Source organism: Somniosus microcephalus, chromosome 3 (genome assembly GCF_052327205.1).
Source record: "Somniosus microcephalus isolate GS21.2 chromosome 3, FLI_Smic_1.0, whole genome shotgun sequence".
Lineage (NCBI taxonomy): Eukaryota > Metazoa > Chordata > Chondrichthyes > Squaliformes > Somniosidae > Somniosus > Somniosus microcephalus.
Window position 1 is genome coordinate 356,517,344 of NC_140989.1, and position 15,480 is coordinate 356,532,823.

Below are 15,480 nucleotides of genomic sequence, written 5' to 3' on the forward strand. Positions count from 1 at the left end.
TCTTCATGAAAACTGCCAAATAATCAGCAGAAGTGAAAAGGTAGGAGAGCTAAACAGGTAATCGTTACCCTGGTGCTAACTATAGCATGTTGTGGCCTGCATTTTAATTCGGGAAACTTCTGCTCTTTCATAGCACTACCAACCAGGAGAGATCGGATTCATTTCAGGACAGAGTGACCTGTACAGAATGCAGCCACCTCCCCTACCATTTATAATTGGATTACTCACTGTAAAGTTCATGTGCCAGCAATATCACATTAGCTGCCTGACACAGGCAGATGTCCACCCCGCGATTAAAAATGGTTTGGAGCTTTGTATCGGACTTTTTGACCGTGTCCGATGCCAATCTCCAACTTCACAGCACAGATTCGAATCAGGACCTTGAAGGTCCTGAAGTATTTATTATGTTATCCGCCTCCAGGAGAACTTGGGGGGGAATTCAGTTGTTTGCGCCTCCCGTTAGTGCCTTAAGAGGGCGCTAATGGGGCGCAAAGCAACTAGCGCCCGGGCGCGGCGATGTTTGCGCCGCTTGCGAAATTAACTAGACATTTTGCGGCGGTGCTAAACACTACCGCCACCATCTCCTGCGCCGGCAGATTGTGCCGTCAGTCGAGTGCGCAACGCCCCGTTAGCGCCCCGGAACAGATATTGAGTGGCGCCCCCTGCCTTACCGCCTGCCGCTAGCAACGACAGGTTGAGGGGAGCGTTTTGCTGTCAGAAAGGGACTGGGGGAGCGCTATTTAAAGGCGACCACTTCCTGCCTTTTTTTGTCGCTGACATTTTTGCACCACGCATTCTGAGAGAGAGAGAGAGAGAGAGAGAGAGAGACTTCTGGAGAGATTCAATGCTGTGTGAAGGAGTTTTGAGTACTGAGCAGCACTTTGCAGGTTTATTTTGATTTGCCCTTCCTTGCTTCGCCAGCGCTCTGAGGTAGCTACAGGTGTGTAGCGCCTGATTTAGCGCTCCAATCACCTCCAGGGGCGATAAAAGCCAAGTTTGCTGTCGGAGGCGATAATTAGCGCCAGGCGCTAAACTTGCCGCACGGCCGATAATGGCCCCCCTTCAGTTTACATTTAGTTCTTCAGAGCTGATCAACTGAAAATGTCCGGTTAAAGTACAAACAGAATTTTATGTGCAGTTAATTGCATAATCTGGCAATTAGAGCAGGGGGTGAAGTAACTGGACTTCAGTACACCATTCACATACCTCAGACTCCGTTCATGCGCACTTCGACAGCAACAATACACAGCATTAAGAACTTGATTAAACTATTTGTTTCATTTTTGTGGTTTATGCGACAGTCTGTGTTACAAAGATCACATGGCATTATTCAAAGAAGCGCAGGGGTTCACCCACCCCCACCTTGTGTCCCGGCCTCAACCAATATCACTAAAACAGATAATCTGATCATTATCCCATTGCTGTTTGTGGGAGCTTGCTGTGCACAAATTGACTGCCGCGTTTCCCTTCATTACAGCAATGGGTACACTTCAAAATGTACTTAATTGGCTGTAAGGCGCTTTGGGACGTCCTGAGGGCCTGGAAGGTGCTATATAAATGCAAGTTCTTTCTTTCTGTGATTTTTAACGAATTTTCACATTCTGACCTCAGAACATGTTGCAGCAAAAATATAATGGCTTTAAAATTGCATATGGCCACGAAACAGGCAGTGTTAAGGCCCGATGATGTTAAGCTGCGCCTGGTCAAAATGGTCCAGGTAGCACGCAAAATTCGTGCTCAGTCCTCATTAACATGATTGTAATCTTGATTTCAGTGCTAAAACCACTGCTCTTTGGCTTAAAGCTCAACAGATGGGCTAATATCGGGGCCAGTCTAGTTCCCAGTCATGTGAGGCACAGGTTTCATTCAGTACTTAAAGGGGAGGTGTATTGATGCTACAGCACCATGGGGTAATATACTGGCATGGATTGAAAATTGGTTAACAGACAGGAAACAGAGAGGAGGAATAAATGAGTCTTTTTCGGGGTGGCAGGCAGTGACTAGTGGGGTACTGCAGGGATCAGTGCTTGGGCCCCAGCTAGTCACAATATATATCAATGATTTGGATGAGGGAACCAAATGTAATATTTCCAAGTTTGCTGACGACACAAAACTAGGTGGGATTGTGAGTTGTGAGGAGGATGCAAAGAGGCTTCAAGGCGATTTAGACAAGTTGAGTGAGTGGGCAAATACATGGCAGATGCAGTATAATGTGGATAAATGTGAAGTCATCCACGTTGGTAGGAAAAACAGAAAGGCAGAGTATTATTTAAATGGTGATAGATTGGGAAATGTTGATGTACAAAGGGACCTGGGTGGCCTTGTACACCAGTCACTGAAAGCAAACATGCAGGGGCAGCAAGCAGTTAGGAAGGCAAATGGTATGTTGGCCTTCATTGCAAGAGGATTTGAGTACAGGAGCAAGGATGTCTTACTAGTTACACAGGGCCTTGGTGAGACCACACCTGGAGTACTGTGTGCAGTTTTGGTCTCCTTACCTAAGAAAGGATATACTTACCATAGAGGGAGTGCAGTGAAAGTTCACCAGACTGATTCCTCGGATGGCAGGACTGTCGTATGAGGAGAGATTGGGTTGACTAGGCCTGTATTCACTAGAGTTTAGAAGAATGAGAGGGGATCTTGTGGAAACGTATAAAATTCTGACAGGGCTAGACAGACTGGATGCAGGGACGATGTTTCCCCTAGCTGGGGGGTCTAGAACGAGGGATCACAGTCTCAGGATACAGGGTAGGACATTTAGGACTGAGATGAGGAGAAATTTCTTCACTCAGAGGGTGGTGAACCTGTGGAATTCTCTACCACAAAAGGCTGTGGAGGCCAAGTCACTGAATATATTTAAGAAGGAGATACAGGAAACTTTGGTTTATCCGGAGGTTGTATGTCCGGAAACCTCGATCTAACGGCAGAAATCAGCAGCCGTTTAGGTTAGGTTTTTTTTCTTCCCCTAGCATTCTTTTAACAGGCAGGCTCTGGAAAGCGTCTCTGTAGCTTAGCAACAGCTTCAGAGACGCTTCCAAGGTATGGGCCGAGTGTTTACAAGCTGTTGCTAAGCAACGGTGTTTGTTGTCAGATACGGAGGTGAACCTCTGTATCCTACAACATTAGCGCTGGTCTATCCAGAAGTTTGGATAGATCGGCAGCAGCTCGGTCCCGTCGGTGCCGGATATCGCAAAGTTTCCTGTAAATAGATTTCTAGATGCAAAAGGCATCAAGGGGTTTGGGGAGAAAGCGAGAATATGGTATTGAGATAGAGGATCAGCCATGATCATATTGAATGGCAGAGCAGGTTCGAAGGACCGAATGGCCTACTCCTGCTCATATTGTTCTATGTTTCTATGTTTCTAGCACCTCATCGTCAAGCCACTCACAACTTCAGCTGGAGGAAGACGGCAGTGCAAACCCATGGCAGAGCCTCAGCACGGGTAGCGATCTCGGAGATTCTCCGACGCAGCTCTGGGGGCACTCGTCGTGGCCACGGAGAGGAGGCGGGCTGTCCTCTTCCCACACACTGGCAGGAAGCCCTTGTCATACACCTCCCGGAGTCTCTGGCAGGAGATAGCCGCCCACGTCTCGGCCAGCACTGTGGTCCCTGTGGTAAACCACTGTTTGTATTCCACTGTGTACATGCCTGGACATGCCTCGGCTGACTCCTCCCACAAGTCCTAGTATAAAGGTGACTGCTCCCCAGCCCCTTTGTATTCTGGACCGGTCGACCACTCGAGGCAGACCTTCATTCTTTTGTTAATAAAAGCCTTTAGTTACCCTCTTAACTCTCAGTCTTTTATGAGTAATTGATAGCGCATCAATTTTATTAACAAAATTTTTATAATGGAGAAGATCCTCACACCAGCATGCCTGGACTTAGATCATCGGGAGGCGGACTCATCCACCAAGTTTACTCACTGGCTTAAGTGTTTCGAAAAATTCCTGACCGCCTCCGCAGCAATCAAATCGGACGAGGACAAACTGGATGTCCTGACCTCCAAAGTGAACCACCGAGTGTACTCGGTCATCCAAGACGCGACCTCGTACGCGGACGCTATCAAGCTCCTCAAGGACCAGTACACGCGCCCAGTGAACGAAGTGTACGCCAGGCACCTTCTGGGGAGTCGTAAACAACAACCTGGGGAATCGACGGTGGAATACCTTCAGGCACTGTCTGTGCTTGGCCGGGCTTGTGGTTGTAAGGATGTAAAGGCCGCTGTGTACACAGAGGAACTTATCCGGGACGCTTTTGTAGCGGGCCACAGATCCAATTACACCCGACAGCGACTGTTGGAGCAGAGTGACCTCGACCTCAACAAGGCCTCTGAACTCGCACTATCATTGGATGCAGCCTACCGGGGCATGGATGCCTACTCCTCTGCACCGTGGACGCCGCGGGGAATGACAGCCTGGGACATGGTAGGACCGCCTCATAGCGCCGTGCCACCCCAGCCACACCCCAGCAACGGCCCAACTACCGCAGCAGTGTCCCAAGGCCAGACAGCAGTGCCCCAAGGCCAGAAATGCTACTTCTGTGGCCAGGCAAAACACCCCAGAGCACGCTGCCCGGCGAAAAACGCGATCTGCTCGGGCTGCGGGAAGAAGGGACACTACGCTAACATCTGCAGGGCCAAAGCCACCCCGAACCCCAGCAGCGCCGCGTGTGGGCCATGCGGGCCGCCATCTTGGGCCTCCCCGGCCATGTGCGAACCACCGGTACAGCAGCCATTTTGGACGCCTCCAGCCACATGGGGATCATGGACGCCGCCATCTTGGACGACAGCCGGAACGCAGCAGGCCCCCAACACCGCCTCATCTGATACCCGCAGCGACACACCGACCCCTATGCTGGCATCCGTTACACTGGACCAAGCGAGACCGCACCAGCTGGCCAGTTCCACAATGGACATTAAGGTAAATGGCCACGATACAATCTGCCTTTTTGACTCTGGGAGCACGGAGAGCTTCATCCACCCCGACACGGTGCGGCGTTGCTCTCTCCCAGTCCTGCCTGCGCACCAGCGGATTTCTATGGCCTCCGAGTCCCAGTCGGCGGACATCGGCGGCTACTGCGTAGTGACACTCGTAGTAGACGGGACCGTGTACGATCATTTTAAACTTTTGGTGCTGCCCGACCTCTACGCTGCCGTCCTGCTGGGGTTAGATTTTCAGTGCCACCTTAAAAGTGTTACGATGGCGTACGGTGGACCCCTACCCCCACTCACAGTCCGCAGCCAGCAGCTCCCAAATTGCCCGCCGCGCACCAGGTGCAACCTCTCCACACTCAGAGTCACCCCCCCCCCCCACTGTTTGCTAACCTCACCCCCGACTGTAAGCCCATCGCCACAAAGAGCAGGCGATACAGTGCCGGGGACAGGGTTTTCATTAAAACCGAAGTGGAGCGGCTCCTGAAGGAAGGGATTATTGAGGGCAGCACCAGCCCCTGGCGAGCCCAGGTTGTGGTCGTTAAGACCGGCGAGAAGCAGCGCCTGGTCATCGACTACAGCCAGACAATAAATCGCTACACCCTGCTGGACGCCTACCTACTCCCCCGCATAGCTGATATGGTCAACCAGATCGCGCAGTACCGCGTCTTCTCGACCATTGACCTGAAATCAGCGTACCACCAGCTCCCTATCCGCCCTGAGGACCGCCAGTATACTGCCTTTGAGGCAAACGGCCGCCTCTATCACTTCCTTAGGGTTCCCTTTGGCATCACCAACGGGGTCTCCGTCTTCCAAAGGGAGATGGACCGGATGGTAGATCAAAATGCGTTGCAGGCCACTTTCCCATATCTGGACAATGTGACCATCTGCGGCCGTGACTTGCAGGACCATGACGCAAACCTCGAAAAATTCCTCCGCACCGCCCAACTCCTGAACCTGACATATAACAAGGAGAAGTGCATATTCCGCACAAACCGCCTCGCCATCCTTGGCTGTGTTGTGGAACACGGAGTCATCGGCCCCGACCCCGACCGGATGCGTCCCCTTATGGAACTCCCACTGCCCCACTGCCTCAAGGCCCTGAAGAGGTGCCTAGGGTTTTTCTCCTATTATGCCCAGTGGGTCCCCTACTATGCAGACAAGGCCCATCCACTGATCAAGTCCACCTCTTTTCCCTTGACGGCAGAGGCCCGCTTAGCCTTCCACCGTATCAAGGAAGACATTGCCAAAGCCACCATGCACGCAGTGGACGAATCCATCCCCTTCCAGGTGGAAAGCGACGCGTCCGACTTTGCCCTGGCCGCTACCCTCAATCAGGCGGGGAGACCCGTGGCCTTCTTTTCACGAACCCTCCAAGGCCCGGAGACCAGACACTCCGCTGTTGAGAAGGAGGCCCAGGCGATTGTGGAGGCTGTGCGTCATTGGAGGCACTACCTGGCCGGAAAACGATTTACCCTGCTCACTGACCAACGTTCAGTTGCTTTCATGTTTAACAACAAGCAGAGGGGCAAAATCAAAAATGACAAGATCTTGAGGTGGAGAATCGAACTTTCCACCTACAATTACGAGATCTTGTACCGGCCCGGGAAGCTCAATGAACCCCCGGGTGCGCTATCGCGTGGCACCTGCGCCAGCGCGCAGATCGATAGACTGCGGGCCCTCCACAATGACCTCTGCCACCCGGGGGTCACCAGGTTCTTCCACTTCATCAAGGCCCGCAACCTGCCTTACTCTATTGAGGAGGTCAGGACCATGACCAGGAACTGCCAAGTCTGCGCTGAGTGCAAACCGCACTTTTATAGACCAGACAGGGCCCACCTGATAAAAGCCACTCGCCCCTTCGAGCGCCTGAGCATTGATTTTAAAGGGCCTCTCCCCTCCTCCGACCGCAATGTGTACTTCCTCAATATTATTGATGAGTACTCCCGTTTCCCGTTCGCCATCCCCTGCCCGGACATGACCAGTGCCACGGTCATTAAATGTCTGAACGACCTCTTCACCCTGTTCGGTTTCCCCAGCTATATCCACAGCGACCGGGGCTCATCGTTTATGAGTGACGAACTCCGTCAGTACCTGCTAACTAGGGGTATTGCCACAAGCAGGACCACCAGTTACAACCCCCGGGGGAACGGACAGGTGGAAAGAGAAAATGCAACAGTTTGGAAGGCCGCCCTGCTAGCCTTAAAGTCTAGGGGCCTTCCAACCTCCCGCTGGCAGGATGTGCTCCCCGATGCGCTCCACTCTATTCGGTCACTGCTCTGCACTGCCACTAACGCCACCCCTCATGAGAAAATGTTTGTCTTCCCAAGGAAGTCCACATCGGGGACATCGCTACCGCCATGGCTGACGTCCCCAGGGCCGGTCCTACTGAGAAGGCACGTGAGGACCCATAAAACGGACCCCCTGGTCGAGAGGGTCGACCTCCTCCACGCCAACCCCCAGTATGCTTACATTGCATACCCGGACGGGCGGGAGGACACAGTCTCCATAAGAGACCTTGCACCCTCAGGGGCCGCAGTAACCCACTACTCACTACCACCCCCCCCCACGATCCGATATCCAGCCCCGGCAGACGGCACGCCTGGGCCCAGCGACCCGCTCGACATCTACGAGGACGACACGCCTGTGCCACAGCCTACGCGGGACTCGACGCCGGAAGCTCCACTACCCCTGCCGTCGCCACGCCGATCACAGCGGCAGACAAGACCTCCGGAGAGACTCCAATACACTAACTTTTAATACACTTCACCCCGCCGGACTCAATTTTAAACAAGGGGTGAATGTGGTAAACCACTGTTTGTATTCCACTGTGTAGATGCCTGGACATGCCTCGGCTGACTCCTCCCACAAGTCCTAGTATAAAGGTGACTGCTCCCCAGCCCCTTTGTATTCTGGACCGGTCGACCACTCGAGGCAGACCTTCATTCTTTTGTTAATAAAAGCCTTTAGTTACCCTCTTAACTCTCAGTCTTTTATGAGTAATTGATAGCGCATCAGTCCCAAGGTCAGCCAGCCAGCGCCGAAAGAAGTTTAATGACCTCACACAGCAGGTCAAGGTGAGTGAAGGCTTCAGCAAATACCATATCCCACCATCTGCACCCCACCTCCATCACTCACCTGCCAACAATCTCTACCTATCACCACTCACACCTCACAATCAGAGCTTCACGTCACCCTCACAACCTTACCACTGCTGCAACACGTCCACCCACATCTCACACCTTGGACACATTGACAGCTATTCAACTATGACAGGCACATCACCCAAACACATTGCACCACACTCACTCACACACTTCCCCTGCAGGCTACGGTCATGCATAATCGGAGGGAGCAGCAGCAGACAGGCGGGGGGCAGGCTGCCATCCACAGCATCAGCTAGTTGGAGGAGCGAGTGCTGGAGGTCATTGGGCAGCAGATAATAGAGGCCGTGGCAACCGGTGAGGTTGAACCCCTTGGGGAAAACAACAGTATGCTCATTCATAGAAACATAGAAGATAGGAGCAGGAGTAGGCCATTCGGCCCCTCGAGCCTGCTCTGCCATTCAATGAGATCATGGCTGATCATCCAAACTCAGTACCCTGTCCCTGCCTTCTCCCCATATCCCTTGATCCCTTTAACCTTAAGAAATATATCCAACTCCTTCTTGAATATATTTAATGAATTGGCCTCTACTGCCTTCTGTGGTAGAGAATTCCACAGGTTCACCACTCTCTGGGTGAAGAAATTCCTCCTCATCTCTGTCCTAAATGGCTTACCCCTTATCCTTAGACTGTGACCCCTGGTTCTGGACTCCCCGACCATCAGGAACATCCTTCCTGCATCTAGTCTGTCTAGTCCTGTTAGAATTTTATAAGTTTCAATGAGATCCCCTCTCATTCTTCTAAACTCCAGCGAGTATAAGCCCAATCGACCCAATCTCTCCTCATACGTCATTCCTGCCATCCTAAACATTCTTCCCACTTCCCACTTCCCCCTCATCCCACAATCTCTTCTCACTTTCAAGCTGCTGATGCTGTATGCATGCATATCTTGCTTCCCACCTGCTCCCCTCACCATAACCCGGCTCTTGTGCATTTCTGCTTTCAGCTAATCAAGACCAAGCACCTGAGCAGCCTGTCCTCGAGGCGATGCAGGAGAGCGAGGGAGGAGAAGAAGAAGAAAAAAAGTAGACACAGCATCACTGCATCTGTCACTCGCAGACACCAGCTCAGAAACTGGCACTGCGCGTACTTTAGACACGAGTGTAGAAGCGGGATCTGCACAGGGCGAGGCACCGGGTATGAGTGGGCTGCAGTAAGGCCAGAGGGAAAGGGTAGCTCGGGAGCCAGCTCCCCGGAGGGCGGGTTCGCGTGCAAGTTCTGCTGCACAGGACTCAGATGAGGACCTCGATGGGGCGGCCTTCAGAAGAAGGGTGATGGGCAGGCACGTCGAATTGCTAGGTGCAATGGCAGAGCTTGGAGCCCAGGATTTCCAGGCTGGAAATTATGACAAACTCCCAAAGAGACCGTGTCGACCCAGACATGATGCTGCGTCTGATGGGCGATGTCGCGGCTGCTATTGCGGCACAGGCGGAAGTGACCCAACGTCTTATGCTGCAGCAGAAGCACAGACCGCTCTCATGAAGTCTCAGCTTGCTGCAACCCAAGCTCAGACTGCTGCCATCGTGGCTGGGTTTACCAGTGCCAACCAGGGCTTGCAGGGTGTGATAAAAATAATAACTTCCGGGAAGTTATGTCATCACTTCCTGTGAACTGTGAACTATGAACTATGAACTGTGTACATACCTCACTTCCTGTCATGTGTCACTTCCTGTTGGACTGGTATAAATACTGGTCTGTTCAGTATTGTAAGAGGCTTCTACCAGAGGCATGGTAAAGACCTCTCTTGTATATAGTGTGTTTATAAGTTACTTAAAGCTTACTTTAAAGTTACTTGATGGTAAGCCTCCTTTTTCTTACATCAATTTAAGTAACTTAGTATTTACACTCACAAATACTAGACCTTCGGACAAACTTGGAATTAAGGATCCAGGGAACCACCCATCATGGAGAAAATCCTTAGACCTATTCGTCTGGACTTGGACCCGAATGCACCAGCAGCTGGCAGGGTATGGAAGCATTGGTACCGTACTTTTGAGAATTTTCTGGATGAATGTGAAGCGGATGCTCCTGCTAGATTGAAGATACTTATCAATTATGTGACCCCAAAAGTGTTCGAATATGTTGATGAATGGGATAATTACGATGAGGTGATTCGGGCACTTAAGAAACTGTATGCCAAGACCCCAAATGAGGTCTATGCTAGACATCTACTGGCCACAGCCCGACAAGGGCCAGGGGAATCAATTGACGAATTCCTGCAAGAACTTCGCAGGCTCAGCGTAGATTGTAACTTTCAGGCAGCCTCAGCTGAGCTGTACCGCCAAGAAATGATTCGTGATGCTTTCATCTGCGGGATTGCCTCTCCATTTATACGCCAGCATCTACTAGAAAGTAAAACACTTGAGCTACAAAAAGCTTTTGACCTAGCTTGTTCACTGGATTTGGCAAAGAGAAATGCAGACCTCTATCAGCTGCCCAGATCTCGATCTGCTGCTGTAGCTGCAACCAGACAATTCAAGCGGTCTCAGGTGAACCCTATCATGGGGGAATCTAATTCTGATAATTCTGATGAAGAAGAGGAGGACGACCCCACTTTAGCAGCCTCTTGGCAATCTAGGAAGGAATGCTTCTTTTGTGGAGATGCTTTTCACCCTAGGAAAACCTGCCCTGCTCGCAATGCAATCTGCAGTTATTGCGGGAAAAAAGGACACTTTGCTAAAGTTTGCCTATCAAGGGCCTCTACGAGGGCCAATCCAGCTAAGGCCTACCGAACTGCCCCAATTAGGGCCTATCAAGATGCTCCAGCTAGGACCTATCAAGCTTCCTCTCGAGCTCTCTCCCGAAGAAGCACACCGAGAGTTTCAGCCACTCTCTGTGCAACGACACCAATTACAGCTGCTTGCCCACAGAACCTGTCTCATGCAGCCACAAAAATTTCAATTAAAGGGCATACCTTAGATGCCTTAATTGACTCAGGAAGTACTGATAGTTTCATTAAGGAACAGATTGTTGCGAAATTGAAACTACATGTCTTCCCATCGGACCAGGCAATTGCGATGGCCCAGTCATCACTTAATACCAGAATCTCCGGCTTTTGTGTTGTTGATATGACACTTCATGGTCGTATGTATCCCTCCACCCGACTTTCGGTGCTCAAGGACTTATGTAGTGATCTCCTCTTAGGGCTGGACTTCCAAAAACAGCATAAGAAACTCACCATTGAGTTTGGTGGATCCAAACCCGGACTTACTATTTCTAATATACCGTCTAAATTACCATTTTGTGCATTATCAGCAGCTTCACTTGATGAACCCTCATTATTTGCCAGTATTCCGCCTCAATGCCAACCGATAATAACGAAATCGCGGCGCTTTAATCAGGAAGACCAATCTTTTATTGCGGCTGAAATCTCTCGACTTCTAGCAGAGGATATCATTGAACCATGTTCGTCGCCCTGGCGGGCTCAAGTCGTCATTGTCAAGAACCCTCTAAAACCTCACAAACAGCGACTATGCATCGATTATTCGCAAACCATCAATCAATATACCGACTTGGACGCCTACCCATTGCCACGCATTGATGATATGGTTAATAAACTGGCCGAATACAAAGTGTTCTCAACTTACGATTTAAAAAGTGCCTATCATCAGTTACCCTTGAAGGTCTCAGATAAGCAGTACACAGCCTTTGAGGCTAATGGACGGCTGTACCAATTTCGTCGCCTCCCATTCGGGGTTACTAATGGAGTGGCTGTCTTTCAACGGGCAATGGATGGCCTGGTTAAGCAGGAAAACCTAAGGGACACTTTTCCCTATCTTGATAACATTATCATTGCAGGTCACGATCAACAGGAACACGACTCCAACCTCCAAAAATTTCGGGACGCCCTCCATCGCCGTAATTTGACCCTGAATGAATCCAAATCTGTTGAGTCGCAACCGACCATCAACATCCTTGGCTACTGCGTAGGCAATGGTATCATTCAGCCAGACCCAGAAAGACTTCGCCCGCTCCAAGAGCTCCCGTCACCTAAGAATCCGGCTTCTTTACGTCGGGCTCTCGGTCTGTTTGCATACTACGCTAAATGGATTCCTCATTTTTCGGACAAAATCCAACCCTTGCTGCATGCTAGATCATTTCCACTGGGAACAGCGGCTGTTGCAGCCTTTAACCTTCTCAAAAAACAGTTGGAGAAAGCGGCTCTTCACTCCATTGATGAGAATCTCCCTTTCGTGGTTGAATGTGATGCCTCGGAGGTGGCGATCTCGGCTACTCTGAATCAGGAAGGTCGTCCTGTAGCATTTATGTCCAGGACCTTACAAGGTGCCGAGCTACATTATCCTCCGGTTGAGAAAGAAGCCACAGCCATCATAGAGGCAGTACGGAAGTGGAACCATTTTCTAGCTTGCCAGCACTTTACATTGATCACGGACCAACGATCAGTCGCCTTCATGCTCGATAATCGAAAGCGAACCAAAATTAAGAATAATAAAATACAGCTTTGGAGGATGGAACTGGCCTCTTTTGGTTATACCATTCTCTATCGGCCTGGCAAGGAGAATGTGGCCCCGGACACCCTCACACGGGCATTCTGCTCCACTATGTCATCCTCCACTCTCATGGATGTCCACAATGGTTTGTGTCATCCTGGCGTTACGCGCATGCTACATTTCGTACGATCACGGAATCTCCCTTTTTCCACTGGAGATGTAAAGAAAATATGCTCAGAATGCCGGCTTTGTGCGGAATTAAAACCTCAGTTCTTCCGCCCCTCAGATGGTATACTCATACATGCAACCCAACCGATGCAACGACTTAGCATCGATTTTAAGGGCCCAGTGCCCTCTTCAACTCGGAACACATATTTGCTCACCATGATCGACGAATATTCACGTTTTCCGTTTGCCTTCCCCTGCTCCAATATGCTGGCGTCCACAGTAATCTGCTGCCTTGAGCAGGTATTTTCTCTCTGTGGCATGCCGGCTTATATTCACTCAGATCGGGGTCCATCCTTTATGTCGAGGGAACTCAAGGACTACCTCTCAGAACGGGGAATTGCTACAAGCAAAACAACACCATACCATCCCATCGGAAATGGGCAGGTAGAGAGGTATAACGGTATCATCTGGAATTCCGTACGTCTCGCTTTAAGATCTCGGGGCCTACCAGACCAGCAATGGGAAACAGTGCTTCCGGATGCATTGCACTCTATACGGTCCCTGCTTTCTACAGCCACAAATACTACACCTCATGAGCGGTTCTTTGGATTCCAGCGTCGCTCATCTCATGGGACATCACTCCCGTCATGGCTAACTACTCCTGGACCTGTATTACTCCGAAGATACGTTCGGACGTCTAAAAATGACCCTCTTGTAGACGAGGTCGAACTAACCGATGCCAACCCCACCTATGCAAACATACGATATTCCGACGGCCGAGAATCTACCGTATCATTACGGGATCTGGCTCCCTGCCCACCAGGACCTAGTGGGACATCGGGTGATGGCATTTCACCAGGAAACTCTTGGGACCTATCGGGTACCCCTCTCCAGGATCCTGATCGGACACCAACTAGCTTGGTGCCGGTAGAACCCCGTGCTCAAGGTTGCGACCCTCCCAGTACCACGCATGAAAGTACTGGTCCGCCACAGACCAGCTCTGCACCTCCCTCTGAACAGAGGCAGTCTGACTTTGAACCTATTGGGGCTCGTACTCGAAGCCATGATCTCCCCGACCCTTCACAGGGCAATCCAGGCCACACGGACTCTGACCAATGGCCAACCGCATGTAAGCGGACCAGCGACCCTCTACGACGGGAATCCAAATGGGTGCGACTCTTCCTTGTTCGGCGGCTGCGGACCAAAAGGTAGACCACAGCCTCCTAAACCTGCAGGAGGGAAGAATGTGATAAAAATAATAACTTCCGGGAAGTTATGTCATCACTTCCTGTGAACTGTGAACTGTGAACTATGAACTGTGTACATACCTCACTTCCTGTCATGTGTCACTTCCTGTTGGACTGGTATAAATACTGGTCTGTTCAGTATTGTAAGAGGCTTGGTAAAGACCTCTCTTGTATATAGTGTGTTTATAAGTTACTTAAAGCTTACTTTAAAGTTACTTGATGGTAAGCCTCCTTTTTCTTACATCACAGGGCGTCATAGCAGCCCAGCAACCTGTGCTCCAACAGATTTCTAGGAATGCTGAGGCATCGCCCCGGGGGAGTGGCAGTGGGTCAGTGGAGCAGGATCCTGCTGTCCTCTCTTAGGATGACAACATTCCTACTCCCACCGCTGCTGCTCCGCCAGCCCAGACTTTTGTGGTGGCTCTCATTTCAGCTTTGTGCCCAGGGGGACGCTGTGATATTCCGTGACAAAGGGATGGTATGATGGGGATATGGTGAACAACGGGGATCTGGGGTTTCATTCATTGTTCTGACAAAAGGCCATCAACCTGAAACGCTAACTCTGTTTCTCTCTCCACAGATGCTGCCTGACCTGCTGAGTACTTCCAGCATTTTCTGTTTTTAGCCCAGACTGCTGCCACCCATGCCGAGGTGGTGCAGTCTACAGCTGGGCCTTCTAGGGCCAGACCTGCTTGAGGTCATCCTGCAAGGCCATCTGAAGTCTCCCCCATAGAAACTCAACAGCTTTCTGTCATGAATCTTATCATGACTCATGAAGTAACACTGGGCGGCCAGCTGGTGGCGCCATCCAAGGAGTATAAATACTCGGGCGTGGGCCCAGCTTGCTCAGGATGTTTCTGTAACCAGGAACTAGTGATGTAACTAGAATCTTTTGGTTGTGAAACAGTTGATTAAAGCCTTGTTTTACACTCAAACCAAGTGCTCAGTAGTCTTTTTACATCACTTTCCACCAGCCATGCTGCAGCCATTGGGAGAGCACGTCGTAGGAGCACTAGATCAGGAAAGGGCACCCGAACGACAGGCACTAAGAAAGAAAGACTTGCATTTATATAGCACCTTTCACGACCACCGGACATCTCAAAGCGCTTTACAGCCAATGAAGTATTTTTGAAGTGGAGTCACTGTTGTAATGTAGGAAACGCTGCAGCCAATTTGCGCACAGCAAGCTCCCACAAACAGCAATGTGATAATGACCAGATAATCTGTTTTTGTTATGTTGGTTGAGGGATAAATATTGGCCAGGACACCGGGGATAACTCCCCTGGACTTCTTCAAAATAGTGCTATGGGATGCAGCACTAAGACGTTGGGTCACTTCTGCCTGAGAGAGCAGACGGGGCCTCGGTTTAACGTCTCATCCGAAAGATGACACCTCCAACAGTGCAGCACTCCCTCAGCACTGCACTAGAGTGTCAGCCTAGCTTTATGAGCTCAAATCCCTGGAGTGAGCCACAGCTGACAACTCAAGGGATTGCACAAGGGTGATTAGTTCATATCAT

General features: G+C 50.6%; 1 protein-coding gene across 1 annotated transcript in view; it reads left to right on the forward strand.

The window, feature by feature from the left end:
* The window catches only part of LOC147122370 (uncharacterized), a 60,797-nt gene extending 51,220 nt beyond the window's left edge, over positions 1 to 9,577 (forward strand). The window contains exons 3-4 of the mRNA XM_085978266.1: positions 3,367 to 5,165; positions 9,457 to 9,577. Of these exons, the coding sequence (XP_085834392.1) occupies positions 3,850 to 5,165; positions 9,457 to 9,577 (1,437 nt within the window). The 5' untranslated portion in view covers positions 3,367 to 3,849. The remainder of the gene's footprint in view (positions 1 to 3,366; positions 5,166 to 9,456) is intronic.
* The last annotated feature ends 5,903 nt before the right edge of the window (positions 9,578 to 15,480 follow it).